The sequence below is a fragment of the Lynx canadensis genome, chromosome C1 (genome assembly GCF_007474595.2).
Source record: "Lynx canadensis isolate LIC74 chromosome C1, mLynCan4.pri.v2, whole genome shotgun sequence".
Taxonomy (NCBI): Eukaryota; Metazoa; Chordata; class Mammalia; order Carnivora; family Felidae; genus Lynx; species Lynx canadensis.
Window position 1 is genome coordinate 23,502,016 of NC_044310.1, and position 21,989 is coordinate 23,524,004.

At 58.5% G+C, this 21,989-nt stretch overlaps 1 protein-coding gene across 1 annotated transcript; it reads left to right on the top strand.

Moving 5' to 3' along the window:
* Positions 1–9,896: 9,896 nt before the first annotated feature.
* TINAGL1 (tubulointerstitial nephritis antigen like 1) lies at positions 9,897–19,304 on the top strand. The gene is made up of 12 exons (XM_030327132.2): positions 9,897–9,953; positions 10,456–10,773; positions 11,754–11,817; positions 15,457–15,549; positions 15,743–15,857; positions 16,968–17,091; positions 17,185–17,335; positions 17,467–17,656; positions 17,758–17,803; positions 18,074–18,197; positions 18,970–19,015; positions 19,124–19,304. Exons 2-12 carry the CDS (start codon positions 10,464–10,466, stop codon positions 19,262–19,264), a joined length of 1,404 nt encoding a protein of 467 aa, XP_030182992.1. The 5' UTR covers positions 9,897–9,953; positions 10,456–10,463; the 3' UTR covers positions 19,265–19,304.
* Positions 19,305–21,989: the final 2,685 nt, after the last annotated feature.

Sequence of the window (21,989 nt, forward strand, 5' to 3'; positions counted from 1 at the left end):
AATCCTTCTTTCCAGCCTAGACTTCGGGCGGATTTTCCCATCACCCTGTCTTTGCTCCTGCGGTGCCTGCCCCCGCCCCCATCACTGCCATTACATTTCCCCTCCTTCTTAAGGCTCAGGTCACAGACCAAGTCCTCTCTGGAGCATCCCACATACCCCCATCAGAATCCCCCTCCTCCTCCCCTGTGTCCTTAAGCCTTGTTCTGTATCTGAATTCTGTTCCGGCAATGTGTTTGTCTCACTCCCCAGACAAGAATTTCTTCAGGCAAAGCAGGGTCCCCCTTAACTCTGGGTGCCCTGGGCCAACCTTAGGACACAAGTGCTGGAGGGAGGAAAGTGAGAAGCTCTTCCGGCTGGGATTTCTGGCAGAGCCGAAGGAGTCAGACAGAGCCCAGCACCTAGAGGGCTCCAGCCTGGCAGCTCCTTTCTCTCTCTACCCCAAGCCCCAAGCCCTTTGGGGTCCAGCTTTGTTCTTGCTGCTGAGGAAATGACAAGAGAAGCTTCCAATTCCAGGAACCAGCACTGAAAGAAAATATAGGAGGGTTTCTGATTGACTTTACAGTTAGAAAGACCTTTCTGACTCAAAACCAGAAGCGACACTGAAAAAGAAATATAAGTGGCTTTTAAATTTTTTTTTCAACGTTTATTTATTTTTGGGACAGAGAGAGACAGAGCATGAACGGGGGAGGGGCAGAGAGAGAGGGAGACACAGAATCGGAAACAGGCTCCAGGCTCTGAGCCATCAGCCCAGAGCCCGACGCGGGGCTCGAACTCACGGACCGCGAGATCGTGACCTGGCTGAAGTCAGATGCTTAACCGACTGCGCCACCCAGGCGCCCCTATAAGTGGCTTTTAAACTCTTGAAGAGACCCTCAGCCTTATTCATAAGATAACCACAAATTTAAAATACACTTAGGTTTCATTTTTCACCGATCAAATTAGCGGAAACCCAAAAGTTGGATAACGTTTTTTTTAATGTTTATTTATTTTTGAGATGGGGGAGGAGAAGAGAGAGGGAGACAGAGGATCTGAAGCAGGCTAGCGCGCTGACAGCAGAGAGCCCGATGTGGGGCTTGAACTCATGCCGTGCGATCATGACCTGAGCCGACGTCAGTCGCTTAACCGACTGAGCCACCCAGGCGCCCCTACTCCATGCTTTTTTTTTTTTTTTTTTTTAAATTTTTTTTTCAACGTTTTTTATTTATTTTTGGGACAGAGAGAGACAGAGCATGAACGGGGGAGGGGCAGAGAGAGAGGGAGACACAGAATCGGAAACAGGCTCCAGGCTCCGAGCCATCAGCCCAGAGCCTGACGCGGGGCTCGAACTCACGGACCGCGAGATCGTGACCTGGCTGAAGTCGGACGCGTAACCGACTGCGCCACCCAGGCGCCCCCCTACTCCATGCTTTTTAAGCATGTTTTTGGACTTTGAAAGTGTATCAATGAATGAAAAAAATCAAATAAAACTAATTGCTTTAAAATGAATCATTGGGGCACTGTTCTCCCTGCTTCTCTCTGGGCCTGAACCCACTCCCTCGCCTCACCCCCACAAGCTGATTCTGGGGAATGTCATCTATGGAACCCTTGACCTCTGGCATTTCTTCCTCATTCTCCCTTGGGCCCCAGGAGAACTGAAGACAAGAATTCAAATAGCTGTGTCTGAGCAAGCCATCTCTCTGGGACTCCGTTTTCCCATCTGGAAAATGCGGATAATAGCTCGGAGCGTGGGCCGGCGGTGCGATGAGATCATTCAAGTCCAGTGACCAGTCCTTAGAAGGCACCCAGCCCACGGCAGGTACTCACGGCATCCGTGCTGGCTGGAATGTAGGTAGGACCCCTCCCTACGGAGGTTTCTGTATTGAGACGGGGGAGGGGGCTCCCTCTCATTTTAGAGGTGGGTTGATGAGGCCCAGATGGATTGGTGCATGTCAGAGGAAGGCCAGGGCTGGTACTGAAGGCCCCTAACTCCCACCCGGGCCCTTAACCTGCATGCCTGTCTCTGCCCAAGCACATTTGTGTCCGAGAAGCCATGTGGTTGGGGACACTCTCCCTGGGCCTCTCCTTATCTTCTCTGCTTCTGGTTCATCCTACTGAAGGGCTGACCCATCCAGCCTTGACTTGAGAAAATCCAGCTACCCTGCTGGCCTCGAGCCCCACCCAGGTGTCCCCCCCACAACCCGGGCACCTCCCCCCACCGGCGAGAGGCACAGGGTGACAGGCACAGATTACTGGTGCTTGCTGGAGAGAGCATCCCTGGGGGTAGGGTGGAGCCAGTGAGGGGCTGGGGACCTCCTACGAGCTGGGGCACTTGTGGGCACCGATGTGAGCACTGAAATGACCACTAACTTTTGGTGTCTCCCCCTGAAACTCTCAAACTCCCAAGGATCTCCCTCATCTAATCCTGCTGGTCCCTGAGCTTCCGACCTTGAGGGAGTGTCTTCCCCTCCCAGCACCAGAGAGAGAGGGGTTTTCAGGTTCTGGCAAACCCCACGGGGGCGTCAGCTGCACTTCTTGTCCCCGTGTCTCATGACATTCCTCGGGATCCCGGAGCAAGATATCAGTCTCTTGTCCAACTAGCGTGAGGTAGGTTCCCGATATGTGAATCTTGCCCTCAGTAATTTGCTCCTTTCAGGAGATGGTGACTGTGTTTCTGACTGGAAAGCATGCGTCCTGGCCCATCTCCGGTGTGTCGTTGGCCCTCTGCCCATGTGTCGTTGCCCACCTCTGGGAGACGCATGGGGCTGTGACTGTCCAAGCTCATGTACACAGTGCGCGTGTAAGGATTCCAGACCTGTTCTAGTCCTGCGTGACGGATTGAATCTGGTTTCAGTACGGGTCCACCCAAGAGGTTTGAGCGGGTTTGCATCAGTTTCACCTAGTTTGTTTTTTTTTTTTTTTAATTAAATTTTTTTTTAACATTTATTTATTTTTGAGACAGAGAGAGAGACAGAGCATGAACAGGGGAGGAGCAGAGAGAGAGGGAGGCACAGAATCGGAAGCAGGCTCCAGGCTCTGAGCCGTCAGCCCAGAGCCCGACGCGGGGCTCGAACTCACGGACCGCGAGATCGCGAGATCGTGACCTGAGCTGAAGTCGGATGCTTAACCAACTGCGCCACCCAGGCTCCCCAGTTTCACCTAGTTTTAACAGGCTTGACTTGGGGCGCCTGGGTGGCGCAGTCGGTTAAGCGTCCGACTTCAGCCAGGTCACGATCTCACGGTCCGTGGGTTTGAGCCCCGCGTCGGGCTCTGGGCTGATGGCTCAGAGCCTGGAGCCTGTTTCGGATTCTGTGTCTCCCTCTCTCTCTCTGCCCCTCCCCCGTTCATGCTCTGTCTCTCTCTGTCCCAAAAATAAATTAAAAAAAAAAAAAAAAAAAAAAAAACAGGCTTGACTCACTCCATGTCTGTTTAAGCACATTTGTGTCTCCTTGACTATTCTGAGATCAGAATAGTCATCTGGCACCCGGTGGCATGTCGGCATCGTCGATTCCAAGTGGGTTCCGTATATTCAGTCCTATGATCCTCACACCTCAGGTAGAGACCGTGTCTTCGTTTAACACACGGAGAAACTGAGGCACGGAGAGTCTAAGACGCCGGCCCCAGGTTTCGTGGTTCCCGAGAGGCAGAGTCAGGATCTGAACCTCTTCCTTCTGGCTCCTGAGTCTGTGCTCTGAACTTCGGTGTCGGGCTCTGGCAGTGCGTATGAGTGTTCAAACCCCCTCAAGAGGGGTTGATTCGATCCAAGCCAGTTTGTTCTGGTTTTGCCAACACGAGCTGCTCTGGTCTGGCTCAGCTGGCAAACGTCCGGAATGTGACACGTGGCAGTCGACACACGGATCTCAGACCCCGTGGATCCTGGTGATGGAGGCCCACTGTATTGGTTCTCTAGGGCTGCTGTACCAACAGAAATTTATTTTCTCGCAGTTCCGGGGGCCCGAAGTTCAAAGCCAAGGGCCATTCTCCCTCTGGAGGCTATAGGGGAGAACCTGCTTCTGGCCCCCCTCCAGCCTCTGGGGGCTTCAGGTGCTCCCATTTCACTCCAGTCTCTGCCTCCGTGGTCACACTGCCTCCCTCCCCGTCCGTCTGTGTCCCCTGTGTGTCTCTTGCACAAGGGACACTTGCCAGGGGATTTAGGGCCCACCCAGCTATCAAGGATGATCTCATCTCAAGCTAATTACATCCGCAAGGACTCTTTTTCCAAATAAAGTAACAGTCATAGGTTCCGAGGATTAGGACATCGATATGTCTTTTTCAGGGCCTCCATTCACCCCATTATGACCACTAAGGTCACATCAAGTATTTCCCCTTCAGGACCCAGCTCTTAAAAGTGACTCTGCGCCTTCACCCAGCTGTTGGGGTTTTATCACTTTCTGCTTGGGGATGAAAGGGCAAAGTGCAAAATGTGCTGGCAGCCATGTGAGAGCCTCTTGGGCTTTTCAAGACCCACTTCATAATATTCCCCGGGTGGGAAGGTCAGGGCTTCCCAGAAACATCAAGTAAAGTGTGGAAATGTCTCTGTAAACAGGCATTCAAAGATAGTACTAGCTTTCTAAGGTGTTTGCTGGCCATCTCACCAAGCTTACTATGCCTGGGGGAGCCTTCTTTCGTGAAAGTGATCCCCAACCGAAGGAGGGCAGATAATGAAGAGACGAGGGGGAGCTGTGAACCCCAAATATCCCAGGACTCCTGGCCCGGGTTGGTAAGAAGCTAGCAATTTAAATGTGGACGAAGATATGGAGCAACGGTGTCATTACTCAGCAAACAGACTCTGCAAGGAAGCAACACCCAGGGGCCTTTTGCATTCAACTGGCCCCAACACCAGTGATGCAGAAATATTACACAAAAGCGAAAGCTGGGTTTCTCTGTTGTGCATTTTCCCACTTGCACTGACAGCTGAGAACCACACACACTGGCAGGTCATGAGGGTCCACTTAGCCCTTGAACACACCTGGCCTCTGCAGAGGCGTGGGTCCAGGCTTTCAGGGCTTGGGCTTGAGGTCCTGTTCTGCTCCTAACAGCTGGTGTCACCTTGGGCAGGCCGGAAAGTCTTTCTGAGTCTTGACTTTCCCATCCGTAAATTGAGATCATTGGATCACCCGGGGAAAGCCCTATGCTTGGCACATGCCATGTATGACAGAGAACAGACTGGTGGGCCAGGGCCGTCACAAGTTCATGGTCAGCAACTCCAAATGGTCACGCTGCTCTCCTGGAAATCCTGCTCTGTTTCTCCAGTGGCCTTGGTTGTGATAACGGTTTCACACCTAACCCTTAATCCTTCACCCCTTCTCTGTGCCTGTCTCACTTTGGTGGCGATTTGCTCCCATTGGAAAAAAATGGAAACCATCAGAGGAAGTGCTCTGGTCTTTGTGTAGCTAATTCCACAAACCTATCTCCTCTTCTCTTCTGCCTCTAGGGTCGTTGCCCTGGCTCTTCTCAAAGCCAGCTGTCTTCTTGTGCTCTGGGTCCCCTCCGCTCTTACTTTATCAAGGACTTTGCTCCTAGGTAATCCCCTCTCTCTGTATCAACAGGTCCTCCCCTCCTGTCACTGCTATCAGTGCAGAGACATGGTTTTGGATCCCCCATAGTTGGACAAAACCCTCCCTTGACCCTTCTCATTCCCTTCCAGCCAACACTCCAGTTCTCTGCTTCCCTTTGCGCTAAAACTTCCTGAAAAGTTGCCTCTGGTGGTTCTCTCCAGTTCACTGGTTCCCGTTTGCTGTTGCAACCGTTCCAATCCAGATTCCAGCCTCTCTTTTCCACTTAAGACAGCTCTCGGCAAGGTCGCCCCAATTTTCCTGTTGCCAAAGCTAGCGGACGTTTTTCTCTGCTCAGCTCACTCGACCCGTGGGTAGCATTCCATATAGGTCAACTCTCCCGCCATTTTGAAACACTCTCTCTAATTGGCTCCCTGACCTCTCAGACCTGGCTTTCCTCCTTCCTCCCTGGCCACACCTGCTTGGTCTACTGTACCGTTTCCTCTTCTCCAACTTCTAATATGGGAAGGTCCCTAGGCTCAGTCTCCTCCTTCTTTTCCAGTCTGGGCTAGAAACCAGCATAGGTCACATGGTAGTCTATAGGTCCAAATGTCCCTGAAGCTGCCCAGACTCTGTCTGTCGGCGTAGGAGCAGAGCATTTGTGGCCACCTTCGAGGAGCCCAGGAGTCCCGCTCGATTTCTCCTGTCTCCCACCCCTCCCATCTGCTCCTTTGGCAAGTCCTGCCAACCCCACCTCCAAAGTAGCTCTCCAATAGGTCCCTTCTCTTGTCTGCACGGCCACCAGCCTCATTCAAGCCCCCAGCGCTGCTAGCCTGGGTCCCACTGTTGCCTCCTACATGGCCCCTTGAAATCCACTCCTGCCTTGTGGTCCGCTGTTCTCCCCAGAGCGGCCAGAGGGGGCCTTTGCTCATGCGCCTCCCACGATCTCCCTCCCACATTTTTATCTCTTCAGCGATCAGAAGACAATTCAGGCACCTCGCTCCATCCTGACGGTCCCTGGGGCCTCATCCCGCCCCTTGTCTCCACTCAGTTACTGCAGTGCCGCTGGCTCTGGGCTTCTGTTTCCCAAACAAACCAACTTGTGCCAGACCTCCGGGCTATTGTTGCACTCATCGGCTCCCTGCAAAACCCTCCCAGGCTCCAGAAACGCTGGCTCCCTCTGGCCCTTCAGGTCTCAGCTGGAATATCTGCTCCTCCCGGAGACGCCCTTGACCACCAGAACCCCAGGTCCCCACGCTGTGTGCATATCTACAGAGACCTCCCTCTGTGGAATGACTTACGGGTACGTTTGTTTGTCTGCTTGTTTATCTGTCCATCTTCCCGTGAGGTGGAAGTCTTGACCCTCAGTCTTACCTGCCTCAAGCTCCAACGTGCCACAGCGGTGTACCATTCTGCCTGTCACAGCCCCCAAAGGCAGGGCTTTTCATGACGGAATCCAACAGGCCCCAGGAAGCCTGACATGTCACGACATGACCCAACACGCACAGCATGAGTCCTCGCTTGGATGTCCCAGATATCACTGCTCCAAGCTCTGGACATGGGCAGCTGACCACAGTGGGCCACAAGGGACCCCCCGGCCCTAGCCGGAGTGTCATTTGGGACCCAAACATCTGAGTCCCCAAGCCTCAAGGAGGGGGCCCTTGGCCACAGACCTGGGTTCAGTAGAGCACAATGGACCTCTGTCTTCTCAGGAGGTTCTGCTCAGCCTCTAGAGGAGAACGACCCATTCTGAGCACCCAGAGCAGCTGTGTGGTGGCAGCCGCGGTGCGGGGGGAGGTAAGCACTGGACTGGGAACAGGAGAGGAGGCTTGGGCCTCTGCCCTGCTGTGTGAGCTTAGGCACGTCACTGTCCCTTTTTACTTACACCTCCCTTTGTAGAAAGAGAAGAGCATGAAAGGGCCTCTAAGGAGCATTTGGGTCCAGATAGGAAACCAAGGCCGAGAAAAAGGGCAGTGTCTGCCCAGGATCATAAGTGAGGGAGGACAGAGTTATCATCAAGCCCAGGTGGCCTGCCTCCCAGAAGGCAGAAGGGCTCAGAGGATAAGTCCTGCTGTGACTCCTCACCTGTTGCTTTGCCCCAGGCCCTTGGACCAGAATAAGACAGACAATGAGTCCCTGGAAAGGAGGGGGGCCATGGAAAAGGAAAGTGGGGCTGGAGCCCCCACCCTAGCCCTGCCCTTTTCCTCTTCTCTTTGGCCAAGGAACCCACGGAGTCACAAGATTCCATTTGGGCTGGGCTTAGTGCCAACATCAGTGATGACAAGGGACACACCCCCCCCCAAGCCCTGTTCTTGACTCTGCGATCTTCCCTTGCTCTGTGCTCCCGCTTCCTATGCACAGACAGGCAAGAACAACAGGCAAAGAGCCAAAACTTGCAAAGAGACACAAACAGACACCTACACAGATACACAGACACTTAGCGAGACAGACACCTAGGAGATAGCCGGGCAGAGACAATGACAGTCACACAGTTATACATACAGACACACAGGCCAACAAACACACAGACACTGGCAAAGAATACACTGACCGACAGATAGCCACACACATGACCGGCACAGAGGTCACATCCAGACGGACACACAGACAACAGCACACAGGTAACAGACAAGCGGACGCAGAGATGTACTCAAGCAGAACACCCGACGAACACACACACACACACACACACACACACACACAGCAAAGGCTCACACGCGGTGGGGGGGACCTACAGGGGAGTGATTTGGGGCAGAGGACAAGCAGGTGCTCCAGGACCACACCCCAGCCCCCAGCCCCAGAACCAAACTGAACTTGATCCACAAAGGTAGGCACTCGGGGTATGAGCTCTTCTGAAGGCAGCCTCCACCCCCCAACCCCGAGGATGTGACGTTCACCAGTGCCTGCCGAGGGGCCCGCCTTGCAGTCAGATGAATGGAGGATAGACGGGACAAGGGACTTCCCAACCAGGAGTGTGTCGAGACTTGTGGACAGTGACTAAGGGTGACTGGAGGGAAAGGGGTGAGGTGGTGACAGGTAGGGAGTCTGCATTCTGGCCGTGTGACCTCGGGCAGGTTTTCTTCTGAGCCTCAGTTTCCCACTAGGCTTTGGGAAACTGAGTCCCACTAGACTCCCAGGTCCCTGCAGGGAGCAGACAGGCCAGCTCCTGGTGTGTCCGTGCTAGTGCTGGGGCCCCAGGACGTTGCTCCCTCCCCCCACCACCCCTGCAACAGGGTGACTCCCTGCCCAGTGCCCCCTGGCAGGGGGTAACCCAGTCACAGATGGCCGTTGTCCTGGTCCCCCCACCCCCACCCCCAGGAGCTGGCCAGCTGAGGACATCCCCAGGCTGGGGGAGGGGTGTGGAGTGGTCAGAGAGAGGGCAAAGGGAATCCCCATGCCTGATGCTTCCCTCCCCCCGCCCCCTGCCCCAGGGGCTGGTGTGAGATGCCCGTCTGGGGGTGGAGAATCTGTCCAGGTGTAGTTTTTCATCTTTTCTGCTGTTGGAGTCCCCTGGCCCGGACCCAACTGGTTGGCAGAGGGGCTTGCGCAATAGAGAGGTAAAAGGTGACGGCGGGCATGGCGGGACAGAAGCCCCATTGTTTGGGGCCCAGGCCGGCCCGGGCAAAGGAAGGGTTTATCCCCCGGGCAGGAAGGGGGGGCTCCGCGGGGGGGGGGCGGGCACCAGCTGCCAGGGCTCTTGCCCTTGGGCCCCGGAGGGGGGCAGGTGCCAAGCAGGATGCCCTCGGGGTTGATAGAGGGGGCAGTGGTTGGCAAGGCGCCTGGGCAGCCTGGGGAGGGCAGGCCCAAAGAAGAGTTGTGGGCAGGGAGGCGGCCCCCACACCACACCCACCCCACCCCCTCGGAAGGATGAGCCTCCAAGGCCCCTAGAGCAGGGTCCTCAACCATCCTCCTCTGGATTCCAATCATTCCTGGGAACGGAGGCGGCTTGGGGCGGTCCCAAGCCTGGGGGGCACGGGAGTGCAAGGCTGTTTTTAATACTGAAGGGTCAGTGGGGTCTCAGAGATGCTTGCTGTCCCCACCCTCCCCATCATTTCCCAAAGTTGGGTCCAAAACTCGGAGCTCCGGTGCCCCCTCTCTCCCCTTCTTCGCGGCAGCCCCTCAGCCCTGCGGCGAGGCCCATTGGGAAGTCCTGACGGGTGTCAGACCACGATCCTTTCTGCTTCGGTTGCAGTTCCGCCCCCGAAGGGCACGAACGGCTGCCGTCGGAGACCCGGCGAGGACAATCACATGCTCACTGTCCCTCTCACAGGTCCCCGCTCCCGAGTTACAGGGCTACTCCAGGTGCGGGGCCAGCCGGGGCCCCTCCCTCCCGCCTCCTGGGCCGGGGGGCGGTGCTGCGGGCGGGGCGGTGCAAAAAGCGGTCCCGCCCCGCACTCCTCACTTGACTTTGAGTGTCCCGTGGTGGCAGGAGCCGGGAGGCCGGAGGCGCGTGGGGCAGCCCGGGGCGCAGCCCGTCACCAGGTAGGGACGCTCCCCTGCGCAGGGGGCAGGGGGTGTGGGGTGTATTCAGAAGGAAGGAACAGAGAGGAGGGGGCAGGCGGAGGGACCGCGAGGGATGGCAGAGAAGGAGAGTGGAGGGGGGCACGGGGACGGACACAGAGGAACACAAGCTCAGGGGGTACCGGCGTCAGGCATGGAGGTTGAAAGAGGGGCAGAGGGACCCCGATAGGAAAGGAGACCTCAGTCCGAGTGGTGGGTGTTGAGCCAGGGGCACCAAGAACGCCGCAATCCCCACCTCCTGTCCTTGAAGGTCTCTGGGGCAGGTCAGGGAGGGGCTCCATTTCTTGCCCTGTCCCCTCCCTTCCCGGGTCCTGCCTGGGGACGCAGGAATCAGGGTCTCTGACCCTGCTGAACCCCCTTGGACTCACAGCCCCAGGAAGCTGGGAGATCAGTCCCTGGGGTGCCAGGGAGTCTCTGCAGCCTGCCACCTCTGACCCCTGACATCTGCCCTCCCCGGGCCCAGGAGGCACCATGTGGCGATGTCCACTGGGGCTGCTGCTGTTGCTGCTGCTGGCCGGCGAGTTGACCCTGGGTGCCCGGCGGGGTCGTGGGCGCCGGGAGCTAGCCCCGGGTCTGCACCTGCGGGGCATCCGGGATGCGGGCGGCCGGTACTGCGGGGGGCAGGACCTGTGCTGCCGGGGCCGTGCCGACGACTGCGCCCTGCCCTACCTGGGTGCCACCTGCTACTGTGACCTCTTCTGCAACCGCACCGTCTCCGACTGCTGCCCTGACTTCTGGGACTTCTGCCTCGGCGTGCCACCCCCCTTTCCCCCCATCCCAGGTGGGCACCAGACGGCCAGGAGGGTGGGTCGCCTTGTCAACCCCAGACTCAGCAAGGCTCAGGAGCGAGGCGGACGCACTGACATGTCCAGGGGAGGCTTTGTAGAATCTGGGGAGAGCCCCCGCCCCGCTGTCTGTGGCTCTGGGACGTCCCCCTCTCCCCTCTGGTCTGACTTGAATCTCTCCAGCAAGACTGAAAGAGAGAAGATCCTTGGTCGGTGGGGTTCTAAGCTGGCCCAGGAGAAAGGCAGTCTCCTGCCCTTTCTCCCAGTCCTGTCTCCCTGCCAGACGTGGAAGGTGCTGGCCCCGCCTGCTGACTCACCCTCAGGCTGATAAAGCCTGGGGGGGGGAGTGGGGGGAGCTGGTCAGGCTCATCTCCGCCATTCCTCTGCCTTTGCTCAGGATTCTCTACCCTGAGATGGCTGGTCACACCTGGGAGGTGGGGCGAATGTCTTCCTTCCTTCAGCCCCGTCCCCATCCTTTCCCACGCCCTTGCCCCTGGTCCCATAAGAGAATCACTTGAATCCCTTCCCCCAGTTCTGTGGGCCTGTGGGGGTGAGACCGAATACCTAGGTTGTCACATCCCGAAGTGCTGTGTTATCTTAGGGGAGTCGCTTGCCTTCTCTGGGCCTCGGTTTCCCCACGCCCCTCCCACTCCCCATCTCCAAGTTTCAACTCATGTAAATGGTAAAGGATCTAAGGAATGTGATGGCTGGTATCCAAGTGAAGCAAGAAGGAGCCAAGTTGGGGGTCACTGAAGAACTTCCCAGGTAGCTGTTGGTATGTTACCCAGCGGGAGATGTCTTAGGAAGTTATAGTTTGACTTTAGTTTCAGTGAGGGCTGGGGTGTGTGTGTGTGTGTGTGTGTTGTGTGTGTGTGTTTGGGAGGATTCCCAACACCTGACTTCTGAGGACCTGGCCACCCGAGCCCGTAGTCTCTGGTCTTGATTCCACTTCTCTCCTCCTCTTCCCTCCCTCCAGGATGTACCCATGGGAGTCGCATCTATCCAATCTTAGGAACCTACTGGGACAACTGTAACCGTTGGTGAGTATGCGGAGCTTGAAGGGGGCTTGCCTTGTGGGCTCTATGGCCCGCAGACTTGGTTCAGACCCGATGCCTGCGGCTCACGTGCCGGGACAAGTCCTTTCCCTTCTCCGAGCCTCAGTTTCTTCGTCTGTAACATGAGAATTTTTACACCCATCCTATCAACTCCTAAAACAACACTCTAACGGCATTCCCCAGGAGTGGCCAGCCATGGATGCCGGGCCCCAGGTGTGGCCCCTGAGCTGGGAGTGCTTCCCTGTCCCTGCTGGCTCGGGCTGGGCCACTGCCCCTCCCAACCTTTCTCCATGTACGGGAGAATCTGGAGAAGGGGGCGTCAGGAAGGAAACCTCTGACTGTAGCATCCGCTGCCCTGGACGGGATGAGGGTCAGGGACGGCTGAGCTGGTCGGCCGCCAACCTGCAGCAGGGCCTTCCCGGGAATGTGGCCCCTCCCCCGCCCTCCCTGTTCTGGTAGGAGGATGAAGGGTCAGGGGTGCTCCCCTACTCTAATCTGAGGCCTGAGGTGGGAAATGGGGAGGGGGTGGGTAGGAAGCCTTGAAGGCCTAATGGAAATGATGGGGACCCTGTGGCTCTGAGGAGGTGGCCCTGCACCCACGCCACACCACGCCCTCTTTGCCTGGGACTGCAGAGGCCCCAGGGAGGAGGACACTTTTTGGAATGCATTACGCATAAGCTGTTTCCATTGCCTCACTGGTGTGAGGGGTGCTGGGTCACAGGGGAGTGGGGACGAATAGGGTTCAGCATGTGTCCGCGTGAGAGAATGCGCGTGTGGGTATGGTGTGAGTGTGTGTGGACTGGGTGTGTGTGTTCAGAAACATGGAACGTGCCTGCACGAGCCGGCAGCTCCAGATAGGACGTCTCTGGGCATTGATGGGTTAACCTCTTTCCCACTCTTATCCCTGGGGCCTGGCCACCCTGGGCCCCTCTGGAATGCTGGGGCCTGCTGCCACCAGCCCAGTCTAGACCTGCTTGGGCAGCCCTGGGGGCAAAGAGGGAGGCGGCAGGAAAGGACTGACCAGCCCGAGGTCCCCTCACTGCACTTGGTGGCCCCCATTCCCTGTGCTCGGCACCTGACTGAGGGTGTGGGGTCATGTCCGCAGGCCTTCTAGGCTGCGTGAGCCCTCGAGGAATGCTTGGAGAGTCTGAGAAGGGAGAGAAGCCTGAGAGAGCCGCCTCCTACGCAGCCTCCTCCCTCTGTCCCGAAAGTGCCCCCGCCCACTCCCGGGGCTCAGGAGCCCAGCCATACTGGGTTTGTTCCCCTTGAGGCTCCTTAAAAGGCAACAGGGGAAGGAGGCAGTTTAGCCTCTTGTAATAGCAGAGTTATGAGCTTGTAAAAGCATTATAGAATTCATAGAATGCCCTGATCCGTCGACACCTATTTGTTAAAGACCTACTATGTGCCAAGCCCTGTGCCGGGCCAGGGAAGTGCAGCCAGATGTGGTAGACCGCCCTTGAGGTTGCACGGGAGCCTCCGGTCTAACAACGAAGGAGCCCACACACAAATAAACATATGACAGCCTGCGACAGGTGTGGCGGGGAAAGGGCATCATGGGGGGGGGCCCTCGTGTAGAGTGGAGGAGGGACAAGGGAAGATGGCTAGACAAGGAGGGAGCATGGGGGCCCATAGCTCATGGGAGGCTAGGAGGTGGGATAGACCTCACTGCGGTTATGAGGTGGGGACAGAAGGCCCAAGGAGGTACAGGCCGCGTCCATGGGTCTCATAAGCCGTGCTGAGGGTTTTGTATTTTGTTCTAAGTGCCGGGGGAAGCCACTTGGAGGCACACAGCCTGATTTATGTCATTCAGAGATCTCTCGGGCTTCAGAGTGGCTAGGGAATGCACCCTGGGGGTGGGTTGGGCGGGGGTGGGGGGTGTAGAGAGGCAGGGAGCCTGGGTAGGAAGGCATGGTCCGGGTGACAGGTGACAAGAGACTGGAGGAGGGTGGTAGCAGTGGAGGAGGGGGTGAGGGGCAGGTGAATGCAGAGCCGTCCACGATGTGCCATCCCAGGACCTGCTGATGGCGGGCGCAGGAAATGGGGGCACGCCATGGACCGCGGCGAGTTCTGGTTTGAACACCTGCGTGAATAAGGTGCCATTTCCTGAGCTGAGGATGTTAGGGAAGGAGCGGTTTGGGGGGAGGGCAGTGTGGGCCATTTTCAGTTTGAGATACACCCGGAGGAGATGTGAGGGGGCCAGGTGGATGGGAGTCTGAAACTCCAGAGACGGGGAGTCTAGGGTTCCTGGTCTGAGAACTAGAGTAGTAGGTAATGATTCTTGAGCACCTAAGATGGGCCAGGCCCTGTGCTAAATGCTTTATAAGCCTTACAAAACCCTGCCATTTAATTCCTGGAAGGTGGGACTATTCATTTCCTCGTTTTATGGACAAAAACACTGAGGGAGAGAGTTCACCTGAGGTCACATGACTGGTCAGCCAGTTGGAACCCAAGACTTGAATTTCAGGACCCCTGCTCTTAGCCTCTTCACCACAGTGCCTCATTCACTCGTTCATCCAACAAATATTTATTGGGGGCCTGCCATGTGCTAGGTTTTGGTTTCTAGGCTCTGAAGATACCACACAATCCCTCCTCTCCAGGACCTGAGCGTCTGTGAGGAAGCAGGGATAAGCTGTACACATAACTCAAGATATAGCGTGCCACAGAGTGACGACGTGCTCAGGAGAAAATAAAACCTGGAAGCGGGATAGGAAGGTGGCCAGGGCAGGTGACGTGTGAATGGAGACTTGGAAGAAGTGAGAGTGAGCGTTGGGGATATGGGGAAAAGAGCAGCTCAAAGGCCCTGGGGCAGGAGCATGGCTGTTGTTGACCAGTCAGTGGACCAGCCTGGCTGGAGCCCCAGGAGCCAGGACCCAGAGGAGGGGGTCACAGAGGGGACAGGGGGACAGATCACGCAGGGCCTTGTTAACACGGCCAGGACGCCGGCTCTTACTCTGTGATGTCAAGCCAAGGGGGTGGTTTGGGCAGGGGGATGGCATGATACCACTTGGGTTGCACAGGGTCCTCCGGCAGCTGTAGTAAAAATATACCGAAGTGTGGGTGCAGGGCAGACATGGGGAGAACAGCGGAGAAGCTGCGGCAGAATCCAGGGGAAAGGTGATTGGCCCACGATGGCTGCAGGAGAGAACGAGACGCGGTTTGGATCCTGAATGTGCTTTTAAGGGAAAGCCAACGGGATCTGCCAATGAATCAAATTAGCGCTTGAGGGCAGGCGTCAAGGGTGACTCCCAGGCTCCCGGCCTGAGGTTCGGGAAGGATGGAGTGGACGTTTTCCACAGACCGTGGGGAGAGCACGCATGGGAGTGGGGGGTCAGAAATTTGGCTTGGGATGTGTTCGGGTTGAGCTGCTGTTGGACACCCCAGTGGTGAGATTGTGTCCTTGGATCTGGAGTTTAGGGAGAGATCCATCCAGGCAGCAGATACAAACCTGAGAACTGTGCACTTGACGTTGACATCTGAAGCCACCAGGCTGAATGGGATCATCTAGGGGTCTTCCCATCACTGCTGGCACAGAGCCTCAGGTCCATGTTGACTTCTGAGCCCCCCTCCCTTCAGAGGATGCCCAGCCCCCACCCCCCCACCACCTCTTCGTTTCTGCTCTTCTAGCACCTGCCAGGAGCAAGGGCAGTGGGAGTGTGACCAGGAGCCATGCCTGGTGGACGAAGACATGATCAACGCCATCAACCGGGGCAACTACGGGTGAGAGGCCCTGGAAATGCCCCCAGGTGGCACAGACACACATACGTTCCCCCCGAGATGTACGTGCTGCCAGGCACACCCAGATTTCACTCACGCGTAGGCTTGGCCAGGATGCGTCTCTCCTACCCATACGCACGTACCTCTAGGACCCTCAGCCCTGGCAGATCTGTGACTCCCACCCCTACTCTTTCAGATGGCGGGCTGGGAACCACAGCGCCTTCTGGGGCATGACCCTGGATGAAGGCATTCGCTACCGCCTGGGCACCATCCGCCCTTCTTCCTCTGTCACCAATATGAATGAGATTCACGTAAGTCCATCCTGCCATCTCCCCATGGCCTGGGACCCCAGGAACCCTGGCACCCTGGGTCCTGTTCCTCCAAGGCCCCGGGCCTAGACCCCTCCAAGAGGCTGTGTGTCCCTGGACACACATCACTCCCCTTCTGCGGGTCTTCAGTTCCTGCCCATAACAAGATGTGCTGCCCAGAGAGAACTGATGCTCGGATTCTGAGTTCTGTGGTCCCAGCCCGAGTCCCTTCGTGGCCTGCCCAGCCTGGGAAAAATGCTATTCCTCCCAGTACAGCTGGGTCAGGGCCCAAGGGGCCAGGAGGTCACCTTGGTATTTTCGGAAGGGAGGGACAGATTGTCCTCTGGCTCCAGCTCGAGAGTAGGAATTCTCGGAAACAAATGCCGACTCAGCGGAACCCCAAGGGAGGAGGGGGCTTCTCCCCTCCTGCCGGTGGGACCCCCTTCGGGCAGAAATGGGAACCATCCCCGGAATAGTCAAGGGGTGGGGAAGGGGAACCGCAGCAGGACGGGGCTGGGGCACATGCCACAGGATCTGTCCATCAGAGGCAGGCAGGGAGGAGGCAGTTTTGGCCAGAGTACCCCTCCCTGCAGAGGGACAGCAGCTCAAGGCTGGGGTGACCAGCCCCTGCCCCTGTCCTTACTCCCCTGGGCCCCTGCTATTTTCTGCCTCCTGCTGTTTGCTTTGGCAGGCTGCCTGGTCACAGGACCTTACTGCTTCTTCCCTCCCCTGCCCTTTAGGGCCCAAAGCCCAAGGTCCTGGTGGGAAGAAGGAAGTGTCAGATCAGAAGGTGCAGAGGAAGAATGAGGGAGTGGGGGTTGAGAAGGAAAAGTGGGTGACCCTGGCCTGGCCACTTCTCTGCTGGCCTCCGTCCCCTCATCCGTAACTCATCAGGACTGGCCACCCCCACCTGACCCTGAGAACGCATCAAATGGTGCTTGGGTCTTCCCCTTGAGTCGATGTGGAGATTACTGGAATCGCTCGGCAGCAGGACTGCTCAAGATCGAACCGCGGAAGGCCCTAGACTCTTGGTGGCCCTTCAGTGCCAACGGGCCCCCGAAGGGTAGACGGGGGCAGAGGCAGGAGGCAGACGGAGTGACTTTTGCTTTGCAGACAGTTCTGGGCCCAGGGGAGGTGCTGCCCACAGCGTTCGAGGCCTCTGAGAAGTGGCCCAACCTGATCCATGGGCCTCTTGACCAGGGCAACTGTGCAGGCTCCTGGGCCTTCTCCACAGCAGGTACGTCCAAGGGTGGAGGCTGGGGCAGCAGGAAAGGAGGGCCAAGGCCCGAGCCCCCTGACGGCCCTTCTGCCTCCCCCCCTCCCCCACCAGCCGTGGCATCCGATCGCGTCTCAATCCATTCCCTGGGGCATATGGCACCTGTCCTGTCGCCCCAGAACCTGCTGTCTTGTAACACCCACAACCAGCAGGGTTGCCGTGGTGGGCGTCTCGATGGGGCCTGGTGGTTCCTGCGACGTCGAGGGTGAGCAGCAGAGGGCGTGGGCAGGGAGGAGGATGTGAAACGGGGGGCCCTCAGGAAGGCAACCCTCAGGAGGGGCCAGGGCCACGCCCATCACATTCACCTCTCCTTGCTCCTTCCTCCTTCTCCTCCAGGGTTGTGTCCGACCACTGCTACCCGTTCATGGGCAGCGAGCGGGACGAGGCTGGCCCCGCGCCCCGCTGTATGATGCACAGCCGGGCCATGGGTCGGGGCAAGCGCCAGGCCACTGCCCGATGCCCCAGTAGCCATGTCCATGCCAATGACATCTACCAGGTCACTCCTGCCTACCGCCTCGGCTCCAGCGTAAGTTTATACTTGGTTGAAGGGGCAGAGGCAGGAAGGCTGGCCAGAGGCTGGAGCCTCACGCCTGATCGACACTCTCCTCCCCACCCCCAACCCTCCAGGAGAAGGAGATCATGAAGGAACTGATGGAGAACGGCCCTGTCCAAGGTAAACGCCCCTCATCCTGCCCCCTGGTTCCAGAAGCTCGTGCCTGCTTGAGACCGAGCACGGCACGGCAGCACAAGGGGTCTGCACAGCATGGGGTAGCAAGTCCCACTGGGGCTAGGAGTCAGTGGGACCTTGTCCCCTCCCCACGGGCAGCACCCTGGGCGGGGAGGGGGGTGGGGGGACACTTAGAGTCTTGGTATGGGTCTGGGCATGCGTCTCCAGACCTGTGCCGATGGGCTGAGCCGGGCCTACTTGGACCTCTGCCCACAGCTCTCATGGAGGTGCACGAGGACTTCTTCCTGTACCAGGGCGGCATCTACAGCCACACCCCAGTGAGCCTTGGGAGGCCAGAGCGATACCGCCGGCACGGGACCCACTCGGTCAAGATCACAGGGTGAGGGGCTTGGGGGCAGAGAGGGGAGGGGGCCGCAGGGCTTGCACTGGGGGGCTCCGAGCCTACTTCGAATCCGTCCCGTCTCTCTGCAAAGCCCCGCTTCGAAGAGAAGCAGACCAAGACAGGAAAAGAGGAGAGGTTTGCCTCGCACCGAGAGTGGGGGCCTTTGAAGGTTTTCTAGGAACTGGTCCTCCCTTACACACTGTGATAAAATTCACTCCAGTGTAATACAGACAAGGATTCAAGGGTTGCTCAACCTCTCTCCATCTCAGCACCCACCCCAACTCTGCCTGACTCACGGACCCCCACCCCCGGGCTTCAGTTCCCCCACCTGATATCCCCAAAGATGTTCGAGTCACTGATTTCAGTTGTCCAACCAATGAAATGTACTTTGCAGTGGGAGTCTGGGGCCTCCAAGGTACCCCAACCTTGCGGTCCCTGGTACCCAACCCTCCCTGGCTTCCCAAGTGAAGAGAGAGGGCAGGCAGACGTGTGAAGTTGTGAGGTCCCGGAGACCTGGTCCCCAGGATGTGGGGCCCTGGAGGAGGGAGGCCCAAGTTCTCCCCCTTTCGGCTCACCCCTCCAGTTATTCCGTTGGTGCCCAACCCCACGTGGGCGTGGGCACACAGACTTTGAAAGGTGGGGACCGAGAGTAGAGAGAGGGTTAGAGCCCCGCCCAAGCCTGGAAGGGAAAGTGCCCTGGGGTTCGAGCCCCTCAAGGCAGGTGGAATCAGCGTCCTCTCCCTCCCTGGCTCTGCCGCGCCCTCCTCAGGTGGGGACAGGAGACGCTGCCCGACGGAAGAACGCTCAAATACTGGGTGAGTCCCTGCGGGGGGGGGGGGGGGGGGCCCTGCGGGCCGCGGCCTTCTCACCGCCCCCCACTCCCCCTGCCCTCCCCCCTCACCACCGCCCCTCCTCATCCCCAGACGGCGGCCAACTCGTGGGGCCCAGCCTGGGGCGAGAGGGGCCACTTCCGCATCGTGCGCGGCGCCAACGAGTGCGACATCGAGAGCTTCGTGCTGGGCGTCTGGGGCCGCGTGGGCACGGAGGACATGGCGCACCGCTGAGGCCCTGGCACCGCGCCGGGCTGGCCGGCGGAAGAGCCCCTGGGGGGGCGACGCTGCCCATCCCGCCCCGCCCGACGGAGCTCCGGGGGCGCAGGCGGGCGCCTGGGGTCTAATCCCCCTCGCGCAGGTTCCGCTGACGCAGCGCCCGGCCTGGGAGCCGCGGGCAGGCGAGGCTGGCGGAGCCCCCAGACCTCCCAGCGGGGACTGGGCAGGGCCTGGCCCGGGAGGAGCGGGCCTGCAGATCCCAGGCCCCGGGCACCCCCCCGGCTCAAGACCACGGAAGCCAGGACACCCCCAAGTCTCCAGCCCCACTACCCCATCCCACCCCCGTACTCTTATCCTCCAAAGATATTTATTTTTCTTCTCACGGTTTTAAAAATAAAAAGAGTACTGATAACTGTAGTACCTTGGAACTTTGGGGAGTGGAAAGCCAGGCCGGGGCTGGTATGGCATACGGTCAGACAGCAGGAAGGAGGGCCTGAGGCCTTGCTGGTCGGCAGGGGTGGGGAGGCTAGAAATCTTAGCCGCCATTCGGCCCTATTTGTCAGTGGTCCTGGGCACGGACCCACTTGGAGGTGGGGCATGGATGGCATGGCCTCTGGCCCTCAGAGAGACATGGGCCCGTGGGAACCACCTTTCAGACGCTGAGTCAGCGCTGCCCGGTGGGGGGAGCCTGACCCACCAATCAGCAGAACTGGCGCCAGTGCCCAGCAGGCAAGGGGGGCACAGCCCCACAGAGGCTGGAGCCTCTGTCTCCGCAGATCAGCCTCTCCAAGCCACCCAGGCGAAGCCCCCCCCTCCCCCCACTACCTCCTCCCCCTGCCCCTGGGCCACGCTGGACCTGCCTCTCTGAGTACTCTCCCTACCCCACCTCCCCAGGATCCCCGTATTTCTAGGCCATGAGGACCCACTCCACCAACCTCCTCACCAAAGCTTCTTCAGCCCGTGCCCAGGCTATTCCAGAGTCCTCACTGCCCCTCAGATGTCCTGTGCACAGGCAGAACCGTCAGGCATTTGCACATGCTGTTCCCCAGTCTAGATGCCCCTCCATTCCATCCTCCGCTTGCCCCTCTGCTGTTTCAAAGCCAACTCCACTGTACCCTCATTCAGGTAGTACCTGAAGGGGCTGCTGGTGTGTCAGGTATTGTGCAAGGGACCCCAGCTTTCCCAAACCACCAACCCCACCCAGCATGGCCTCGACACCTCCTGCCAGGACTCATCTACACCCTGCCCTTTCACCCAGTATTTTCACTTCTCTGGGTGTCTACCTACCTCCTCTGTTACGCTGGAAGTTCCTTGAGAGCAGGGACTGGGTCGGGTTCATTGGGGGTCCTGGCACCTACACCTGTACCCTGGTATAAGGGGGCATTACGGTTTGTGGAATGGTTGAGTGGCTAGGCCCTGTTCTTTCTCCCTCCACTTGGCTCCCAAGACCCTCGCCCAGCCGGTCCCTCTGGGCGCTGGGGTCCCTTCCTTTCCAGGAGCCCAGGAGGGCTGCGCTTGGGGAGGGGGCTCCCGGAGGCAGCAATCGTCCTGGGGGCCGCGTCCCGGCATCACCTGAAAGGAATGCGGGGCTCCCGATAAGCGGCCGCCTTTGTCTCATTTCCTGTTTGCCAGGACGTCCCGAGCCGGCTCCCCTGGGCGGCCCGCCCGTCCGCAAGGAGCCAAAGCCGCCTTTGGGGGGGGGGGGTGGTGGCGGCCGGGGACGAGGGCGGGGGGGGGGGGGGAGTCCCGAGCGGGGCCCGAGGGGGCGCCCGCCCACCACCGCCTCCGCGGGGCCGGGACGCGCCCGGCTGCTCCCACCCCGCTGGAAAAACCCCCGTCCAGCGCCCGCGCGGCCGGGCGAGGCTGGAATTTTCTGCAAGGACCTTTGGCGGAAGCAGAGCGGGGTGGGGAAGGGAGGGGAACAGGGGCGCGGCCGCGTCTCGGGCCTCCGGCTGTGCCAACACGGGGTGGGCGGGCGATCTGCGGACCCGTGGCGGTCGGCCCAGCCCTTCCTCAGTTCTGTCCGCGGCCAGGGAGCCCCAGGGCCTCCCGGCCGCCCTGGAGCGGGAGAGGGTGCGGGTACGGGTGGCGGAAGGGTGCTGGGGAGGGCTGAGCGAGTACCTCAGTAACCTCCGTCAGCCAGGGTACCTGCCCTTGGGTAGTTCATAAAGAAATCCTGGCATCCCACTCCCTTGCTGTGTGTCCTGAGACTGGTCCCTTTCTCTCTCCCGGCCAAGGGCTTGGGTCTTGAGGCAGACCTGGGTTGGAACTCCTGCTCTGTTGGTTACACTCGCCGTGCTTAATCTTGCCGTCTCAGAGCCTCTGGTTTTCTCTCTAGTGGGGATGATAGTACTCATCTCCTGGTGGTGTTGGTAGGATTACAGGAGACAAAACATGCCAAGCATGTAGCGCAATGCTTGGGACTTATGAAGGGCTCAACAAATGGTGACAGCTGTAATCATTTTAAGGGCATTGGACTTGATAATGCAGAGGCTTTTCATAATGAGCTAAGCATTTATTGAGTGCTTAACCACAGCCTTCTGCCAGCACATTGTTCTGAGTGCTTTACGTATACGATCTCATTTAATACTAGAAACAAACTCCTATTTCCTTATTTTGCAGATAAGGAACAGAAGCATAGAAGAATCTTGAAAGTTGGCCGATGCAGGAGTCAAACCCAGGAGGGCTGAAGCCTCCTACTAATCGGCTTTGCGTTAGTGGTAGTGGCTGATTGGCAGTG